Here is a 22677-nt window from a genome sequence, read left to right as displayed (position 1 = left end):
ATTGTGTCGTACTTGAAATCTGTGCAACCATCTGTTACTTGCGGTCATCATATCCCAATTGAACTGACAAAAGTTGAGCTTTTTCTTGTCATTCAAACCAGGATACAAATGTCTCCTGGCTCAAACAATCTTCCTTTCTCCATCCATTTCACCTTTCCACTTCAACAGAATTGTTTCATTATCTTTCACTATACTGTTTATCTGAGTCTTCCCAACATTAGTTTTCTGCAAGGATCCTTGACGAACCCACCCCCCACCAGTTGAATTACTTTCACGTTCTCCTCTAAACTGAGAATTTTATTTTCCTCGATGACATGTTGATCTTTTTGCAGTAATTTATTCATGTTGCCAACTACAATACTGATAAAACAATTGTGTATGCATCTAAACAAATTGCCGTGTGTTTTTAAAGGAAGTGATCTTGTCACGTGATTCATTAGTCGCAGTCTGGTACCCTATTGTTTTTATACATTTCTTGAAACTGAGTGAGAGAAGCCAAAATGGCTTCAATATGTACCATTAACATCACGCAGATCTGACCTCGCGGCAGCTAGGATTCGTAATTTTGACAATTATTGTCAGTAGTAATAGCCACTGATTACCAAAGTGAACAATCTCAACATCTTACTTAGGGAAGCCATAAAGGCTACCAAACCATTTTCCTGCCGACTTGGGTATTGTACATTGATACTGCCACTTCTCAGCTGTTACTACTGTTCAATAATTGTAATTTTAACAATTATCAGTGACGAAACCGGACATCTTATGATAACGCAGCAGTAAGGCTAATTGGATTACATGTACGTACCCTTTTATATGGATTAAAATTTGAGTCTTTCTCGGTTTTTATGGAATAAATTTGGCTTCTCGTGAGGCGTAAATGATATAATATTAACCTTAGTGGTAAATGTGCTTTACTCAACACTTCTTTCAGTAACGAAAACCTGACATCGAGAAACAGAAATCAGATTACTTAACACACATTATGAATAAAATACTTGTTCTGGATACATATTCAAATAAAATGCAGCCGCTTGTGAGGGGTAAATTTTATAATTTTGCACTAATATGCTGGCCGCTGGTCGCGTTTTAGCCGGGTGGCCTTTCGCAAGGGGTACTTTTGAACACAAACTCGTCAGTGCCAACGGATTCTGGCCGTAAGGAGCGGGTGGCCGCTGGTCAGGGGGACCGTTTAAGAAGGGGACTACTGTATGTAAATATGTTCAGTAGCCTAATTGCGAGCATTGAATCAAACCATATTGTTGTTCATTGTATTGTCATACTGGGATTACATTTTAATGAGTTAGGTATTACAATTTCAAAGCAAAGTAAAAATGTAATTACCAGTGCACTGATATAAAATGTCCAAAACAATAATGCATAAACAAACAATAATAAAGTCAAAAGGGGGAGGTAGTATTACAGAAACTTGTGATTGCTAAATTCTTGTCATCGTTCAATCAAATTATACTCAATCTAAATTAGGCAGAAATAATAAGAAAACAGAAAAGTAAATAAATTACTCTTCAAACATGTCTACACCATTTCTTTTTAATAATCATGCCACGCCATCCTTGAAATAAGCATACATTCAATTTTTTTAAATATAAGTTTGCCTAAATAGATGCATTTAGAACTTACCTTGTGCATCTTGAGATGTCTCAGAGTTGTAGGTCAGCTTATATGTGGGTCATGCACTTTTTAGTGTTTATACCTGTTCAGTTTGGGGGTCGGCTTATATGCAAAACGGGCTGATACATGAGTAAATACAGTATGTCTGCAAATTTCTTCAGTGACAAAGTACAAACCATTAGAGATAAGCTTAACAACATAATTTCAATTGACTCGTCATCACAATACAGTTGAGATACAGAATTTCAGCAGAGACCATTAGCAGCATTTTAACCCGCCTCTATGGATTTTGTACATACAATCCTGATGAAGAGTGCACCAAAGTCATGTGAACTTGATCCAGTTCCAACATCACTGCTATTAATACCTCTCTCTCATCCAGGGGATTCCCATCATTTTTCAAAACTGCCATTGTAAAGCCTCTGCTAAAGAAACCAACACTCAACCATAACGATTTAAAGACCTACCGCCCAGTTTCCCATGGAAGATTATCCCATTCATATAAAAAATCACAGAAAAAGTTGTTCTATCCCAATTGAATTCAAAGTCATTTTAGCAATGTACAGTCTGCATATCGCCCTTGCCTCAGTACTGAAACTACTCTTCTAAAAGCAGTTAATGACCTTCTATCTGGATAGCGGAAAGATTACAGTCCTCACCCTCCTTGACTTGTCTGCAGCATTTGACACAATAGACCATGATATATTACCTAACCGTCTCCAGCATGTACCTAGCATTCATGATACAGCCTTACTGTGGTTCAAGTCCTACTTGGTCAACAGGACATAAATTGTGACCCCAAATGGAATATACTCCGGCCCAGTTGATTTATGTTATGGTGCTCGACAGGGGTCTGTTCTTGGACCTGTTCTCTTCTTTCTATACATTCAGCCGCTCTCAAGTGTCATAGATCATCATCCAGTGTCTCACCAGTTGTATGCTGATGACACCCAAATATACAACTCTAGCCACCCAAAGGAAGTTGATGCTACCATCCAAGGTGTAGAGAGGTGCATTTCTGATGTGAAATCATGGATGACATGTAACAAGTTACAGATGAATGATGATAAAACTGAAGCCATTCTGATCACAACACAGACTTTCTCATTCACATCCTTTACCTCAAACAATATATATCAGCAACAACAACATTAAATTCACACAATCAGTACAAAACCTGGGTGTTACTCTGGACAGTACTCTCACACTGCACCAACATGTCATGAACATATGCAAGGCTGCATATCTTGAGCTGGGACACATCAGCTCCATTCGCAAAACTCTTTCAGTTGATGCCACTAAAACACTTGTGTGTTCATTAGGACTTTCAAGACTGGACTATTGTAATTCAGTTCTGTCTGGTTCAACTCAATATCTATTCCAGAAACTTCAAAAGTTCCAAACACAGCTGCTTGGATCATAATTAGAGTGCCACGATCAGAGCACACCTCCCCCCTGCTCTATACCCTATATTGGCTATGCATTCAATCCAGAATCAAAGACAAAATTTGTTCTCTGTGCTACATTTCACCGACGGTCTCCAGTGCAACATACCTATCAGACCTCACCCATGTGTACACAGTAGCAAGATACTTACGCCTCTTCTGACAATCATATACTCATTATTCCCACTATGAAAACGAAGTCATATGGACAACATTCTTTTGAATACCAGAGCCCAGCAACGTGGAATGAATTGCAAACTGAACTTAGACACAAAGACACAGTGATCTCATTTAAGAGTGCTCTTAAAACTCACCTATTTCGACTGCAAGAACAAACTTAAAGATATAATAATGTTTCCTACCTTAAATATTTTCAGCATATTTTTATGTTTTCTAATTTCATGGTGTTTATTTTTAATCGTATCATTATATGTTTTTTTAATGTTTTAGGTGTTGTCTAATGTTGTAAAGTGATTTGAGCTTCTAAAGATTAGGTACTATACAAAGTCCTCATTACTATTATTATTATTACTGTTCTTATTATATAACTTAATAAACCTGTCCCTAAACTGGTACTTATACAGGTGCTCATATCATTTCTTAAAATTTAAAACAAGTGACAATAATCTCCCATTTCTCCTGTGACCTATTTAGATTTGAAACCAATTCTTCAAGTTTAAGCAATCACAGTCTAATAGTTTAGCACCAAAGTTCAGCTCAGAGATCCAACATTTTTAAAGACAAATTTGACATGAAACGAATGGAAGTCCATTTTATAATACAGGTTACCTCTGAATATTTCCCCCCCATTTTCACATCAGGACATTTTGGAATGGATGTGGGGACAAAGCAAGTGCCTATTAACAAATCAGATCTGCTACCACCGTGCGGAAGCGGCATATGGTAGCTACCAGCAGGATTGGCAAACTTAAATGTTACAGGGAGCTATACCTGCATGAAATAGGATAATTATTTATTTTCTCAGAAATGGTAAGTGTTTTAATTTTTAATGTTTTTAATCCAACGACTGACTAGTAGAAACTACAGCATAGAAGAAACCTGACCCGGTACTAGCCATTTGCATTACTAGTCACAAGTCTAGGCAAATCTCAAACTATGACATCATTAAGTCCAATGCTCACATAATATCAACAACAAACTCCTTTCTAATGCTGCTGTACAAAGATTCAAATATATTATATGAAAGTTAAATATCTGCTGTAAAAACCTGAGGAAAAAAATTCTTAGCATATTTATTTTGAGAACAATGACCATAAACCTGTCATAGCTGCAGCAATTGGAACAATCAGATTTATTAAGCAGAGAGCATATGTCAGTGTGTTAGTCATGTGATAATAGAAAACTCAAGTGGTTGTTCTGTGAATAAATATATAGAAAATTTGGAGCCACTTTTCAGCCAATGGAGCCAATTTATGCCACGATGAAGGGACTTAACATATGTGAAATATTATATTGGCCTTATTTTTAATCAATATATACATGACCATAAAATAGTTTTTACGTTTTTATTACATTTCAAAGCACAAGAATAATTATTAATAGATATAACAATTCCATTATATAAACATGTGATTCAATGTATAGCATATGAAAAGCAAGAATGATTAAGAATGTTTCATTATGACTGTTAATACAAAATACTGCTTAGTCTTTATGAACAATGCCACTGTCACTACATCAATATCTGTCTCATTTGTTTCCAAGACTAATTCTTAAATGCCTTCCTGAAATCATAATTCTCAACAATGGGCCCATCAGCAGAAATTCTCATTAAATTTTTCAGAGTAGATATACCTCTAGAAATCAGTACATTTGTTTTGGTCAGATTCTGGAGACTGAACCCCCTCTCACAGTCTGCAGTAGAAATAGGGGCAACAAGTAACCTGGTAGCTGAATCAGATGCAGCTGGATATTAATCTGTTTTTCAGAGCTAGATTAGCCATCTTTGTTTTTCAGAGCTAGATTAGCCATATTCTTTGTGCTTGATACAGACTTGTTTTACGAAGTACATTTTTAATTTTTCATTGATTTAAATGACTCTGGTTCATTACAGTTGATGACTGGCATCCTTGTAGCAGCATCCTATGGTACTGATTTAAGTTCAGACCACAAAACTGTGTTATCTAAGTAAATAATCCATACAACACTAAGCAGTCCCAACTGCGTCTCACACTCACCATTTGCAATAAACATAAATTAAGAACACGTGCAAATGATGCCGAATCTTTTTGCCGACATGTTCAACAATAGAGTATATCCCCCGGCCATTCCTTATTTCCTACTAATCACATTTAATTGCTTCTGGAAACTGACTGAATGCTTGCATTTAGCTGCAATCATGTTCGAATAATGTCTTATTCTTCATCTACCAACATGATCCACTGACTGCAGCAGATAGTGGAAACAGGTATTAAGCGGCCTGAGTCACTGATATCAATGAAAAATTAAAAATTCACTTTATAAAACTTTTTCACCAGCAACATTCGCCAGTCAGTAAATAAAAATAGCACCACTATCAAAATTCTGTCACATTTGTCACCGAATGCAAAGCCTAGCGGAGGCCCTGGTTTCATCTCTTCTGTCAGCAGATTAAAGACAAAATGATTGTAATACTCACAATTTCTGAGAAAATAAATAATTTCCATATTGATTTCATGCAGTTAAGACTCAATCTAACAGTGCTTAAGTCTGCTAGGCCAGTTGTGGCTATGCTTTGTTGCCACCATGATAGCTTCTGTAATGCTAGACTGGTTTTTATACCTTTTGTGCAAGAAAATATACCAATATTGATGTGAAATAACCAGTCAACTAGAGAAATCTAATCCAACGAGTGTTTCGACTGACTAAACAATGGCAAGCACCCAAAGGAGCCATACTACAACCTCCAAATATTATGGTCAGAACTCAACAAATTTAATTTGTGATTGGTTCAGTTACAACTTGATTATGTAACTGTTTCTATCAAGTGGTGGCAGAAAACTTCCTGGATTCCCAATCCATCGATTTTCATCAATATTTGCAAAATTCAAGGACTTTTCAGTGATGAATCATTTCTCCAGACTTTTCCCCCAATTTCCCCATAGTGTTGAAACCCTGTGTGTTTCGAGTTCTCCAATACACGAGAAATATTAAAGGATGTTTGCAACCCATTGTTCTTCCCTAACACTACCCCCCATTTGACCAGGTAGAGGTCACTGGACTACACATTTTTAACTTCCCAATATTGAATAGGGTTGTTTTACATGCTAAAATACTCAACTGCATGGACTGTGTGCCCCTTTGTCAAATTAGAAAAAAAATCGAATTAATCATAACAGTTTAAGAGAATTCAATAATCACACAAATCAGCAATACGAAGTCTTACTTTCATTATTTTTATGCAGAAAACTTGTGATTAAATATGCATAATACCATCAGGTTATTTTATGGATTTGTATTGTCATGTCAACAGAACAAAGAATCAAGCCCACAAACACATCAACTTGAGCTAGAGAAACAAACAGATTTAACTATGTCAATAGTGAATCCCAGGTAGTCACGCAATTCTTTAGGTCAATGAGTGTGTCTGCCTGCTGTAAAATGTCCTCAATGCACACTACAATTACACTGGCCAAGTTTGCTCAGTTATGTATATCTGATTTAAGTGTTTGTTAGTTTTAAAATTTTTTTATTTCATTACATGTTATTGTAATGTAACATTGTATGCTGGACTTGACCTTGTCCAAAATTTATTTCATTTTTGCTTGACTTTTCAACAACAAAAAATTATTTCATTTATGTCAACAACTAATACATAGCTAAATTTGTCTCTGTATGTGTATGATTGTTATCATTATTATGCAGGTAAACAAGGAGTAAATATGTTGATTTGGGTTAGGGTTTTGGAGATTCCTAAGTGAATTTTACAGGCTATTGTGTTGTAAATAACAAGTCTCATTAGATCATTCTAGAAGGTTGTTTTCCATTAGGTAATGTTTTTTTTTGTTTTTTTAGAAAATGCTAATTGTGACCTGAGATCAAGTAGAGAATCATATAATCTTGTGGCTGAGGATTTTACCATTTGTGCTTTAACATCTAGTACCCTCAAGTTGTATTATGTTCTGACCAGTTTGGGCTGAATTTTATTTTCTTCAAATTATTGAATTCAAGTGATTATTTTCATTGGAAATACAAAAGTGCTCTGATAAAAGTCTAGGATAAAGACGTTCACTAGAATTTATACTGAATTCAAACCAGGAAAAATATTTATGTGATTCAGCAAGAGACTGTTGACACATCAGCACTCTGTAGGCTATAACAGACACATCATAGCCTTCAGTTCTGGATCTTTTCTGGACTTAAAGTGAGTTTTATTCAGGACTTTTTATTATTAGGACTTTTGTCTATTATTCTTGGATTATCTGGGGATTTAATTTGCAATACCGTAAGTTGGTTTTTTCTTCTATTTTCATTTTGTATTCTAGAGCAATAAATTATTTATTAAATTTTATAAAGCTTGTTGTCTTTCACTTTTATGTTACTTTTTTTGAGACGACAGACTCATATGCAAAAATTGACTTTAAAGACTTCGTGAACACAAAAACTGTGAATACAAAAGGAGCATAGGACAAACAATTTTTCAGCCATAGCGATGCAATATCTGCAGAGTGGCAGTTTATAGTAATGTCTAGCACTTGGGTATCATGCCGCAGACATGCAGCATCATGTCCCAACCAGTCACATTATCCTGACACCAAGCTGACCAGTCCCAACACTAACCTCTACTTGAACGCCAAGAGAGGCAGCTGTTAGTACCATTTTTATAAGCCTTTGGTATGACTCAGCCAGGGTTTGAACCCACAACCTCCTGTATCCAAGGTGGATGCTCTAATTACAAGGCCACTGGAGCAGTTGTTCAAAGTATGTATGGAAACAGAATAGCATGCATCGTTGATGTCAACAGAGGCAATCTAGCAGCCTTTTCTAATTAAATTGATTGCAGAATGTGTAAAGTTTACATTAAATTGATTTTTTTAATGTACCAATGTAAGTGTTTGAAGCTTTTAATCTGAGTGTGACAACCTTCTTGGGTCATAGAAATATGCCCAAATTGACCAAGCTGGAAGAGGAGCTTACAACATTTTTCAAAATTTAATTTGTAGACCTCCTTCATTAATAAACTATATTCACTGAAACTGAAACTATTTTGAGGGGGAAAATTTTAACTGGAGACGAGTCAAACTCAGTTCTGTATCTGGTGTAAAGTCTTTAAAACCCAAATGTCAGATGTAATTTATAATTGTAAATAAATGCTGGTTTTGCCTACACTGAAACTGGCAGTTTGTTAATAAAACCGAAAAGAAACTTCATATTTAGTCAGGAGTAAGAACAGACGTATCCATACAAGTTGGCAGTCTCTACTAACAAGCCATGCCCTGGCTCAATTTGGTCTGCACCTTCTTGGACTATGTAGCTTTTGTCATAATGGTAGGTTTGATTGTTGGGGCCTGACCAGGGTTTCATCCTAAATCTATAAACAGATCCACTATACAGTAAAATGTCTCAACATGTGTGTGATAAACAACTTTAATGAATACAGATAAAACATAAGTTTTTCATCTTCATTATCAGCACAGCAGAAGGAATCACGTGTCATAACAATGCCACTCTGCATATGCATTAGAATGGCATGTAACAACAGAGACATTAATACCAGTGAATACCAAAAAACTACACATCAACCATTGTACAACCTTGTCCGGGGTCAAATTTAACTTTTCATAATACACTTCTCACTCAATAACTCATCCACAATGGTGTTTTATTATCAGAAATCCATAACGAGTAGCCAGCTTCTGTAATTACTTTTTTTTTTAATTATTCTCATCATGACGATCACATCTGACTTTTGGGTCCCAATATCAATAGGCTTCTTTACTGCTTAAATGAGCCTTTCAAATTTTGGTAATGGAACCTGCTTTCGATCATACAAAGCCACTGTGCCAAAATGACAACTTTTTGACCCCAATATCAAGTGCAAATACTCCAGAAACTATGTCAAGGTACTAAAGTTAACATGCAATCAAAAAATTCTTCTTTCAGTCAGAGTGACCTTGCTCTTAAACCATTTGATAAAATATCAATAGACTACTTTCTTACCAAACGTGTTAGTCATCCACCAACTTTGGTGAAGATAAATGGCTGATAACCAAACTTTCGTGCAGGAACCCTTTTCTTCAAAATGTTATAGAGCGGAAATTTCTTCTTTCAGTCGCAGTGATCTTGAACTCTAGACCCAGAAATCCATTGGCTTCTTCCTCACCCCAAGTGAAACCAAGCCATCAAGTTTGGTCAATGTATATGGTGGAGAACTCCAAGTAACTGTGTGGAAACAATGTTTTCCTTTTCAGTCACAGTGCAAGTTACTGTTGACTTCAAATTCAATAGGTTCTTCATTGGCCACAAGTGGAAGCCATGCACAAATTTTGTTAACTGCACATTCATGACAACTAAAGTTCTGGTGCAGAAGCAAAACTGATAAATAAAAAAACCATCACAGCAAAGCAAACACTGCCTTATGGCAGACATATAAAACCAATTAAAACAACCATTTTCTCTAACAAAGCATATGGAAAATAATGTAGTATGATAATTCTGTTGTTCAAGAAGGCAAATACACTGAAGGGTGGTGCAATGTGAGAGCAAAGAGGCCAGGTGGGGTGGTCAGCACTCTATAGTTGGAGCACTGGTTATATTCATTTAGGCCTCTAGGTTTCTTATTATTTTGTCCAGGCAGCAATCAGTTTTCTTTACTATCTTTTAATTTCATTTATGTGGGCCACGGGAGCACAGGAAATTTTGTTAATCTTTTGCATAAATCATTCAGTACACTGCAACTGCAACATCTGGTTCTGATCCTGATCAATAGCCATTTAAAGTCAGGCAACATTCTGCACTAACAAACAACATCCAATCCTGTGTATACAAAGCTCTATAAATCAATAAATCAATATAAAATGCTGAGTGTGCCAGTAGGGCTTATACTGCTTTTCTATTAAGTGGACTATTACAGTCATTATGGTTCACTTGCAGTAGCTGCATCAGATGGCTGGCAACTTGGGACAAGGGACAATGACCTTTGTTCTGACTTACACAGACCAGGTCAACATTCATACCAATTTATACCACCATGTCTGCCAATTCTGCGAACAGATATTACATTCCTGAAAACATTGGATCACGTGTTGTTTTTGGTCAAATATCCAATTTGTATCAAGAAAGAATGATCGTCTGTTTATCAAAGAAATGATATACATGAAGTATACAAAAATATCCCACATCTCTACCCTAATTGCATATGAAAATGTGATTTCTAAATGCCATCATTAAGACCCAATCCATGACCATCTTGAACTTGTGATCCAGAAAACTGTATTTACTATGCATCTTTTAGAATCATAAAATAAATACAGCATGTAAAAGATGGAAATATATACCTTAAAACAACATAGCATTTTAATCCAAGTTTCCAATTTTGTAAGGTGTCCCATACATAGTTTTCTTGTCTGCTATACATGTCAACTTGCCAGTGGAACAGGATTCTGAAGAAATTAACCAGCTTTTAGTCTCTTTCTAAATTCTTTTGTAATTTTTTTTCCATAAGCAAGAAGTTGTAAATACAATATGTCATATTCATTGTTGGTTCTCTTCAACATAACAGCATATTTTTTTTATAAATTCAAAGTAATATATTTAATTTCCGTATACATGTACATTCGACTCCACTTAAATGCACATCGGTTAACTGCACACTCCGGATAACTGCACTTAGTCACACCGGTCCCATTTTTCCAATGCTTTTCAATGGGAACAAACTTCAGATAACTGCACTTCGCTTAAATGCACACTCTGGATAAAAGCATGATAAATTTTCTGCCCGTGGCACATTATTCAATATAATTTTACTCCGGTTAACTGCACAATGTATAGTCAGGATCAGTTATTGCCAGTCCACTGCTGTAGCGCTTCAAATAAGCCGACAATTAAGCCGGTAAATGCGACTTTGTAAATGACCGACATGTAAAGGATGCCATAGGTGGTAGATACATGTATATTTCCGCCCACTAGGGAGCAATAGCATGCAAACAATCATAGTACAGCATGGGAAACATTCCTCTAAACCGTGATTTGAACTAGGGGGTAATCATCAAAGTTCAACCTTGAATATATGCGCGTTTATTTTACAGTCTAAAATGACTAGTTGCAAGTGTAAATCCCTGACGTTAGCTCAAAGGTTTGAGGTCATAAAATGCATTGAGAACAACATAAGTCAGGCCTTTGTTGCACTTGAGTTCGGTGTTAGTCACAGTGTGATTTTGCGAATCCTCTAGAACAAGAAGATCATTGAAGACTGGCAAAATAACAGCAATCCTTCTCAGAAGTGCAAACGAGGTGGCAAGTCCTAAGATGTTGAAGAAGCGCTGTTACAATGGTTCGCTCAAGTTCACAGTCAACAGATTCCGATAAGTGGACCACTGTTGCTTGAAAAAGCTAATCAATTGGCAAATGGTTCGGGTTTGCATGATTTCAATTTAAAAAACAACACAGCAAAAAATCTGGATGCAGACGACTTTGGAGCTGAACGATGGGTAACTGATGTTCTACCCAAAATCCTTAAAGACTACCAACCAAAAGACACCTTCAATGCCGATGAAACTGTGTTGTACTGGCGGGCATTACCTGATGAGACTTTGTCTTTCAAAGGAGCAGAAGCACCGGGATGTAAGATTGACAAAGATCGTTTGACAATTTTGTTTGCAAGCAATATGGATGGTAGCAAAAAACTGGATGCCTTGGTGATTGGCAAAAGCAAATCCCCTCGATGTTTTAAGCTTTGAAAAAGCTGCCAGTACGAGGCAAACAAAAATGCCTGGATGACGACAGAAATTTGGAAGAGATGGTTGAAGCGCGTCGACAATCAAATGCATTTGCAAAAGAGACACATCATTATGCTGTGCGACAATTGTGCAGCTCATGGCGATGGCATAAAACTGTCAAATGTTAAGATTGTTTTCCTTCCTCCGAACACAACTTCACTGATTCAACCAATGGATCAAGGAATTATAGTGAATTTCAAGAAGTTCTACTGATCGCTTGTTATTCGAAAACTACTCAGACATTGATGGATCATCTCCCGAAGAAAAAGCATCCAACCAGACAAGGAAGCTGACAATTTTAGATGCACTTCATATGATTAGAAATGCCTGGTGCAATGTAACACAGTCAACCGTAGCAAACTGCTATAGGCGGGCCAGTTTTTTGGTGCCTTTGATGACGAGTCACTTGATGACCCCACCTATATCGGCGAAACCCCATTCGAAGCACCACATGTCATGAATGTAGAAGAATTTGAACAATATGTTGCAACAGATGACGGTCTTCAGATGGAAGGTAAAATTGACGAGACAAAAGACAAAAAGACAAAGACAAAACAAGAAGAAAATGACGGAAGAAGTGATGACGACGATGCAGTAGATGACCAGGTTTCATGTAAAGTCGCTATACAGTCACTCCAGAATTTACGGAGATTCATGGAACAGACAGAATGTGAGCTGTTTGAACCGTTTTACAAAATAGAGTCGGCAATTCACCAACTTGTTAGTAAAACTTGTGTGCAGACATCAATTGCCGATTTCTTTCGGAAATCATAAATTTCATTGTGTTTGATTCAACAATATGATGTTAGTGCTGTTCACTGTAGACTCTTGTTTCATTTAAGTAAACGCTGAAAGAGTGGATTTTAATCATCTTTTTACGTTATTCTTCACCTATATTCGTGCCGTTCTGATTTAAAGCTGTACTGTACCGTACTTCGGTTAACTGCAAAATCTGGTTAAGTGCATAGTCTCGTGACGGGCCTGAGGCTGTGCAGTTAACTGGAGTCGACTGTATATACAATGCAGTCAGGCCTTTCTGCGCACCTAAGGTTTCTATCTCCAATATTTAAGAAAAATGCTTGACCGATTGACAAAAACAAAATATTGCCATGCTTACCATTTGAAAAGACGCAATTGTCACCAGAATATTCTGTTCAAAATAATATTAATTTCGGACACACAGGATACCACCCCAGTGTTTTCACGACTTGCGATATATCAGCCTATTTTGCGCACAGCTTTGAAAAGATGTACCATATATACTGGTGTATAAACCGAATAATTCAGGGAAAAATAAAGGCCTGGAAGAAGAGGGGTCAGCTTATCTGCAGGCCAGTGTCTAAACTTGACAGTTTTTAGGTCTTTTTATTGACTACTGTAATGGCTGTAAATCTTGGGACATGAAACAACATTTTTTCTGCGTCCTAAGACATAGACATGTAAAAATAAAGTACCTTTCAGTGACACGACAATTATTAAACTGTTATAAAGTACTATGATTGATTTTTGTTATTATTTTGCATATGCATATTTTCTGATTTCTCCAACACGAAGTTAAATAAAGGTAAATACAGACTTCATAATTTGCGAGCTGGTTGAGTTTACCAGGGAGACCCTGCTGAATTATAATGTACAGTACTTACACAGTGCACAGCGTGCATAGTGTCACTTAAATCCTTACTTATTCCCAAACATATTATACGCAGATTCTGCTTTATTCATTCCCCCCAAAATGTGCCCTATTTTCATATTCTGGTCAGCTGTGGTCAAACTGCACAATAGCTAAAGATTAGTCTTAAATAAACAAGCAAGAAAGCCAGCACGACTAATTAAAAGTTAATCCTTATCCATGCAACTATTTTGTGACAACGAATAGTCCTCCTTCGTAATTCAAAGAAACCACATTCTACACAATTGTGTATTATGCAAGCACCAGCAAATGATTGGCAAATAAATGATTCCCAATTCTGTTAATTTGAATATTCCTTGCGTATTTTATCACTTGTGCATCGACATTGCACATAAATTACAAATTTAGCAATTCCTTGATGATTTGTAAAAAATAATTAAAAATCCTTGCTAACACATTAACCCCTAGCAACGACTTAACAGGGCAGGAGGTAGTAGCCTATTGCCGAGTTCTGTAGCATCATAGTCATGCATGATACACTAAAGTGGGTGGTACTATAGAAAGGTAGACAGATGTAGCTCTACAGTGATACCAAATATTCTGGAATATCAAGTTGCACTACAAAATACAGATAAAAAACCTCATTTTTGGACCCGACTTTTTTCTACCCAAAATTTGCCTGTGGTCGGAATCCAATTTTGTGTCCGGATTTTAGACTTTTTGGTCTCAGATCTAAGGCAAAATGGTATGAACTGCAAATAGATGAGCCTTTGCAAAAAGTAGGATAAGATGGGCATTTGGAATAAAGAGTGGTCTCAATACAAACATAATGGCTCTGTTTAGCAAAAATAAAAAATAAAAAAGAACTCCAACTTTTACCCTTCTGCTCATGCGCGAGTCAAATAGCCAATGAAAAACAATGTTGAAAGATCACCGAGGATTTGGTATTTTCGGATCTATTCAGAAGTAGCTTTCAAAATGTGTTTCCTACTCGATTTTCAGGCAAAAAACGACAAAAACCTCCATGGGTTAATGTGTTAACTGAAGGTACCAAAATAGCCAGCCTCATGGTACCGTACATGTGGCAATTATATTCCCCATCTTTGTATATCCGACCTTTTTCCCTTATTGTCAACTCATAAAGCATTTAGTATTGTTTATTATAAAACATATATTCTGAATTAGTTTTTTGAGGATTCATTTGCTGTGTGGTATGTATTTTCATGCCTTCTTATTTAACAATGGTAATTAACATTGGCATATACTGTATAAAAATGACAGGTGTTCACTTGTCTAAGTTTCTTTCCTGGGAATGGTGCTATAACATATGGATATACAGCATTCGTAGTGATCATTCTTGGGATTAAAATTAATTGTGGACGATTTTATTGTTGTGGTTTGCTTTAATTTTTGTATTATTATAGAGATAAAAGCGAATCCTTTATAGTAAAGTTATTATTTCATGACAACAATAATTCACAGAACCATATATGCCAACCCCTGGCGTGGAAAAATTCAATCCAAGTGGACAAAAAGAGTAATCCAAGCAGTAAAAGAGTAATCCACATACAACATGATAAAAATTCAATGAGCATATGTACAAAATGATTTATTTACCCTTCTGGACTTTTAATATCAATTACTGCTTCAAGTTTTCATATATAACACTTTGACCTTTAAAAAGCAACAGACTCATATTGCATTTCAAAACACTAAGTACAAGCTGAGACTATGTTTTGCACACCAGCAGAGCACTAAGTGCTGGATTACTGAGCCTGGATTGAATTCAGTTTTATTTTTGTTAACAATACTGAACAATCTCTCACAGTCAGCATCAAAATGGTAAAGAACCAATTTTCTTTTCATAACCTGACAAAGAAGAGGAAATTTATATCTTAAAGTTACTGGATCTTTTAGCTGGGAAATACGATGAAAAAAATTAACTTTGTCTGCATGAAGTAAGTACATTGTCAGGTAGAGTGCCAATCTGATACTTCAGGAGTTCTCCTTCTAATTTATCAGCAGCCTTTCCTGCAACATGGTGCATCACATGACATAGACAACCTGATATGTACAATGATGGAGACATTTTTCAAAATACAGAATGCAACTCTTTTATGAATCCCAGTCATCACTGATGCAGTATCAGCTGAAAACCCCCATACAGTTCTGCCAACTTATATTTATTCAAAGCATTATCAAGCAATAAAAAAAATGTCCCCCCACCCCCACCGTGGAATCTACTGTTAATTCTGGTAATGAAAGAAGAGCACTCTGACTTCGCCCTTTTCATTGTCGAAGTCTCTTACACAGACTGGGTACAACCTTTTGTTATAATCACTACTCCTATCTGTTGCAATATTAAACGGCCCAATTTTCATGACTTCTCAATTTTAAGTGAAGTATCTTCTGCTAAACACCTAACAATATCAGGAAACATCTGTTTCGAACAAAGGACCAATGTAGTCTTCTAACGCCAGGGGTAGTCCATGTTCTATTAAGAAGTAGGTAGATAACACCTCTGCATTTATAAAATTCGTGTCCACAATTTAGTTCTGCTATAAATAAGAAATTACCTTAGTACTGGAGTTAGTTTTACCACCATGACCAATATTAAAATCTTTTCCACACAGCCTGCAAGGGGCATAAAGTTGCCCTAGAATGGAATGTTTTCATGTCTGAATCTGTCTTTTGTCTTTTCCTAATCCATCTCTGAAATCATTTTTAAAATATTTTTGCTATAACACATGCATCAACTAGAATAAATCTGACTTGACTTTTAGCACCAAATACCTATGGACTGGTTCTGTACCAGATTTTAATTAGAACAAAGAATCTGTGAGCAAAGATTAAAAGTTAGAAAACCAGTCTCTTCTCTCCTAACTAAGCCATACAGCTGCTATAAATAGAAACTGTGGTCAAAAACTTAAAGTAGAAACCAGCATGTTTCTTGGAAATAGGGCAACTGCTATAAATATAACGTTGTTAGGAAACTGCATGCAAGTCTTCGGATAAGCGTACTCTTATGTTGTAGTTACATAGAAGCCATCTGTTCTAGACTACGGTCTATGGGATTAATGGGATGTTAATAAAAATGAGAAAACAAATTAATTTTTTTGGAGGGGGATTATACCGAAATCATGTAATCCGAATACTGTTCGCGTAAGGCGTAATTTAGTGAAAAAAAGCATTATGACTACGCCAAAAGCGTAATGGTTGGCATGTATGCAGAACCTGTAGGACTTTTCTTGTTTAGATAAAAGGAAAATCGAAGACATAATGTAATAATCGGGAGTTCTCTGCAAAAATCAGAAGATATTATGAATCTGGAGGTAGGCATGGAGTGACCCAAAAATCAGGGTTTTTTTCCTCCCGGCGTGAAAGCTGACAAGGTATGGTGTAAGGTTGCTTACATCAAAGCAAACTACAGCTCAGCTTTTATGGTTTTAGCATCGAACCGTATTGTTTGTTCATTGTGTTGTCATACTGGGATTACATTTTAATGAGTTTAGGTATGTACAATTTCAAAGCAAAGTAAAAACATAATTACCAGTGCACTGATATAAAATGTCCAATGCAATAATGCTGTTGTTGTTGTTGTGGGGTTTAATGCTATTTTTCAGCGTACGATAGGCTATACATGGCGGCCATTATTAATCATTTTAATGGTGGAGGAAGAACCCGAGAAAACCCCGGAAAGAACCACCGACCCACGAGAAGCTACTGGCATGCTTTTTCACATACCCACATTGGCTGAATCCAAGACTCGAACTGGCGCAGACAGAGGTGAGATGGCAGTGATCCGTAATGGATAGAGCTTTAGTGCAATAATGCATAAATAAACAATAATTGATTCAAAAGGGAGAGGTAGTGTTACAGCAACTCGCAATTGCCAAATTCTTGTCATCATACAATCAAATTATACACAAATCTAAATTAGGCAGAAACAATAAGAAAACAGAAAATTAAATACATTACTTTTCAAACAAGTTTATATTGTTTCTTTTTAATAATCATGCACGCCAACCTCGAGATAAGTATAAATGTATTTTTTTTTAAATACAAGTTTGCCTAAATAAATGCATTTAGAACTTACCTCATACATCTTGAGATGTCTTGGAGTTGTAGGTCGGCTTTTACATGCGTAATGCACTTTTTAGTGTTTATACCTGTTCAGTTTGGGGGTCAGCTTATACGTGAACGGGCTTGTACGCGAGTATATATGGCAATGTTTATCCATCATGCAAAAGAGTGTGTGTGTACGATTTAGATTTTTAATGAAGCTTTAACAATTTTTCAGTCTTATCGCTATGATGTCTGCAGTGTGGCAGTTTATAGTAATGTCTAGCACTGGGGCATCATGCCACAGACGTGTAGCATCATGATGTCCCACTCAGTCACATTATCCTGACACCAGGCCAACCAATCCTAAGACTAACATCTTAATGCTGAGTGCCAAGCGAGGCAGCTGTTAGTACCATTTCTGTAAGTCTTTGACATGACTCGGCCAGGGATCAAACCCACGACCTCCCACATCTGAGGTGGATGCTCTAACCTCTAGAGCAGTACCGTGCTAAAGAAATGAAATACATTACTTTCGATTGTTCCTGTCAGCATTTCAGTCAAGTAATTAGGTCAGGTTTATAGCTAGTTTTACAAAATTCAACATAACAATGCATATAAATGGCAAGAAATATGAAGCAAACTAAACTGATCTTGTAAAACAAATTAGTAAAGTTCAACATTTTATAAAAAAAATCAGCTATTATGTGGAAGAGAAACAACAATGAATAGGATGTAATGTGTTTACGTCTTGTTTATTGGGAAGAATTACTAAAGAATAAACGGACTATAAGCTGGAAAATTTCTTGAGAATCACGTTCCTGCAGCAAGTCGACACATTGGGTAGCAGATGATATTGTATGTGTGGGACAACTCCTTGCAAAATTGGAAACTTGGATTAAGATGCAGAATTTTTAAACATTTCCATCTTTTATATAATATAATTATTTGTATGATTCTAAAAAGATACAGAGTAAACATCATTTTCTGGGTTACAGGTTTAAGAAAGTCAAAGAGTGGGTCTTCATGTTTGACATTTAAAAATCATATTTTCATATGCCTTTCGAGTTGAAATATGGGATATCTATGTACACTTTATGAGATCACTTTTCTTAATTATGATCGTTCTTTCTTGATACAAAATCGATTTTTGACCCAAAATAGCACATGATCTAATGTTTACAGAAATGATGCATTGCTGTACAGAATACAGAATTCAACCGAGTGATGAAAATAAAATACTGCAATGCTTACCATTTGAAATTGTTACCAGAATATTCTGTTCAAAATGATATTAATTTTGGACACACAGGATATCACCCCCGTCTTTTCATGACTCGCGATGTCAGCCTATTCTGCACTCAGCTTTGAAAAGATTCAATGTTTATCCATCGAGCTATAGAAATGAAATGCATTACTTTGGACTGTTTCCGTCATCAGTTCAGTCGAGTAATTAGATCAGGTTTATAGCATATTTTACAAAATTCAACATAATAATGCCTATAGATATTAAGCAGACTGATCTTGAAAACAAATTAGTAAAGTTCAGCGTTTTATATAAAATAAGCTTTTATGTGGAAGAGAAACAACAATGAACAGGATGTAATGTGTTTGCGACGTCTTATTTATGCAGAAAAATTACTAAAGAATTTGGGAACAGACTATACACCCAGGAATTTCTTGAGAATCCCATTCTAGCTTAGCAGCGGTGGGGGGGGGGGAGACTCTAATTGACTAACTCTCTATTCGCAAAAATAAGCCTTCATTTGAAAATCATTAAAAAAAGGGATTGCGGTGACTGAGTGCCGAGTAGAAGTTCACCCTCTCTGCTGCTACAGTTAAATAAAATTATAACAAATAATGCCAGAGAGAGGGGAAACAGACTCTAATTGACTCGCCTCTATTTCCAATAATAAGCCTTCCTGGAAATCGCAAAAAAATGTTCTAAATGAACATTCTTGAAAATCGTAAAGAAAAAGGATTTACCAACCGAGTGCAGAGTAGGAGACTTCGTCCTCTCTGCTGCTATTAATTAAATTTTTTATCAAGACCGATTCGATATCATGACCGTGGGTCATGTAAGTTTATTGTTATAAAACCATGCGGGGATAATTGGGCATGACTAAATAAATTTTTGAACTTAATTATATCCCTATCACCAGCGTCAAGTTGACACGTGTAGCAGACGATTTTGTATGCGTGGGACAACTTCATGCGAAATTGGAACTTGGATTAAGATGCAGAATTATTTAAAGGTATACATTTCCATCTTTTATTTATTTGTATGATTCTAAAAGATACATAGTAAGCAGGATTTTCTGGGTTACAGGTTCAAGAAGGTTATGGAGTGGGTCTTCATGTTGACATTTAGAAATAACATTTTCATACGCATATGGTATGAATGCCCCTTTCCTTAACTAAAGTACGATCGTTTTTTCTTGATACAAAATGGATTTTTTACCCAAAAAAAACAAAACAAACACAAACACGTGATCCAATGTTTACAGAAATGACGTATCGTTGCGCCGAATTGGCCGACATGGTGGTATATATAAAATCACCAAATATCCGATTCAACCCATATGACAACGACTGAATGTCAAAACAAAAATTGTACTCAGTAAAACAACGATGGGTTACTGATGATAGAATACCTATCAAAATCAAGGAATATATTACAAAGCTTTATTCATTAAATGAAAAATAGAATTATAAACCTGCAACGAATTATGCAGAAATGTACTGATCAAGAACATCATATGAGAGGCGTTACATTAAAGGGCGTCTCAAGGGGAAATTATACAAACCTGATATGACAAAATCCCCTCTTTCTGGATGTCCTCAAAGCTTGTAAAATCCAAAGTCGGTTTTGAATAAGCGGCGTTATGCATCTGACCAGGGAAAGACGTACTTCTCCGAAATTTGGACGGCGCTATTATCGACATGGACTGGTTGAATTGGTGAGGAAAACTCGTCTTCTTTACAGCAGTATGCGCCATGGGGTTGAGGTTCATGTTGGGGACTGACCGCCTCTGATATTGCTGCTGTTGCTGGTGATGAAAATTGGTCCAGGGGGAGAGAGTGTGGGTCTGGTTCTGATGGGCGCTACTCCATGTGGGGTATGACTTGGATGTGTTCATGACCAACCCTTGTTGCTGTGGGGGACCAGCGGGCCGCTGAGGGAAATTGTGTTGCGCAGTGATGGCACGTCGCTGGGGAGGTTGGTGAGGAATGTTCATATTCGCCATATGTGTGCTCATTCCGGGAGTAAAAACAGTGTTTTGGCTCGGAGGAAACTGTTGAAACGTTACCGTCCCATTAAGTGATTGAAATCCTTGTAGAAATGTGTCGTCCGCCGCACCAGAGATCGGCGGAGCCCAAAAACTCGGCGCAGATGCCAGTGATGTTAATAAAGTAGTACTTGCGTCAAGTTGTAAGGCAGACGACACACTTTCGCTCTTTTTATCGTCTTGTCCGGAATTTGAAATGTTCAATTTCCCATTCTTTATCATGGAATTATCTCCATTATGTTCTGTGACACTGTATTGTATTAGCTCTTGACCAGCCGTCTGTTGCTGCTGCTTGCTAGCAGATTTTTCCAGGAGCGTTTCATCTTGCATCGTACGTGGAGATGAATCTGGGGAAAACAGCGACTGGTTGTTCACAAACTGATTTAGATCTATCGGTGAAAGAGCCCTTATGTTCGCATGAATTCCTAGACCGTAATCCCCCATCAGATTGAAACAGCTTTCCCGTAAACGCGGGGGTAAACGTTGATATACCGATGTATTCTCCGCCACGTCTGCTACACAGCTGAACTGCAACACTTTAGTCTCGAAACCAAATTATTTGTTATGTTCTCCTCAATGCGATGACCTTGGTTGTTTCCAGATCCCCATTATTGATGTCGCTCGCATAATTTTACATGAAAATCTCTACTGATTATGAAATTCGGATTTATTTTATTTTCTAAAATGAGGATTATGATTTTTAATTATATTCCTTTTTGTCCCGTAGACAATAAATTCTATCACTTGGGTATTTTGAAACTATCCATATTGTAACATACACTATCCATGTTACAGGGCCTAATGGGCGGGTCTTGTTTGAAGAACACGTGAATTGAATCGACGTCTATTATTATTATTATTATTCGCATCCGTGTCATATTAAAACAACAATACTGACAGGATATTTTTACTCTGTAACCCGTTTGTCATAAAACATAACTATCGTCTCCTACATGAAGCAAATTCTTACCAATCGAACGACTACATTTGCACATTCGAGCATTACATTGAGGTTCAAATCAGGGGAGGCCAGCCCTTTAAGCATGCTTCCATGGATGGGTAGTTATTTTTGTTCTTTAAATTGCGCATCATTATAACATACATACATACACACACACACACACACACATACATACACACACATTCATACATACATACACACACATACATACACATACTTTCATATACACACGCGCATACATACATACATGCATACACACATACATACATACACACATTCATACACACATACATACACACACATACATGCACACAAACACGCATATACACATACATACACACACACACACATACATACATACACACACACACTCATACATACATACATACACACACACACATACATACATACATACACACACACACATACACACATTGTAGTTACTGGTACTGATAAAGGTATGACTATGAGAATAGCTTTAAGAAAGAATTTAGAAAAACAAAATGCTCTACCTTTCATTCTATAAATATTCTGCAAATTCACAAGGAAAGGAATATTCAAATAAAAGATAAATAAATCCGCTGTTTATAAAATATTGTGGTAAGATATTTTAATTTAGGCAAATTAATTAAGATGTAGTTTTTGTACATTGGTGTGTTTTTTCCTTAATCAAACCAATTTTGTTTTTAAATGTTATGACATTAATTTTAAACCGAATACT

At 36.4% G+C, this 22677-nt stretch overlaps 1 protein-coding gene across 1 annotated transcript in view; it reads right to left on the bottom strand.

Annotated features, from left to right (window-relative positions):
- Window positions 1–21635, bottom strand: part of LOC149795636 (cytoplasmic polyadenylation element-binding protein 2-like) — a 106889-nt gene extending 85254 nt beyond the window's left edge. Inside the window, exon 1 of the mRNA XM_089965465.1 lies at window positions 20513–21635. Coding sequence (XP_089821591.1) covers window positions 20513–21439 — 927 coding nt within the window. The 5' untranslated portion in view covers window positions 21440–21635. The remainder of the gene's footprint in view (window positions 1–20512) is intronic.
- Window positions 21636–22677: the final 1042 nt, after the last annotated feature.

This window comes from Sinohyriopsis cumingii, chromosome 7, assembly GCF_028554795.1.
Source record: "Sinohyriopsis cumingii isolate HCF-2022 chromosome 7, ASM2855479v2, whole genome shotgun sequence".
Lineage (NCBI taxonomy): Eukaryota > Metazoa > Mollusca > Bivalvia > Unionida > Unionidae > Sinohyriopsis > Sinohyriopsis cumingii.
Note: the sequence above shows the minus strand (reverse complement) of the source record. Positions and strands in the feature narration are given on the sequence as shown.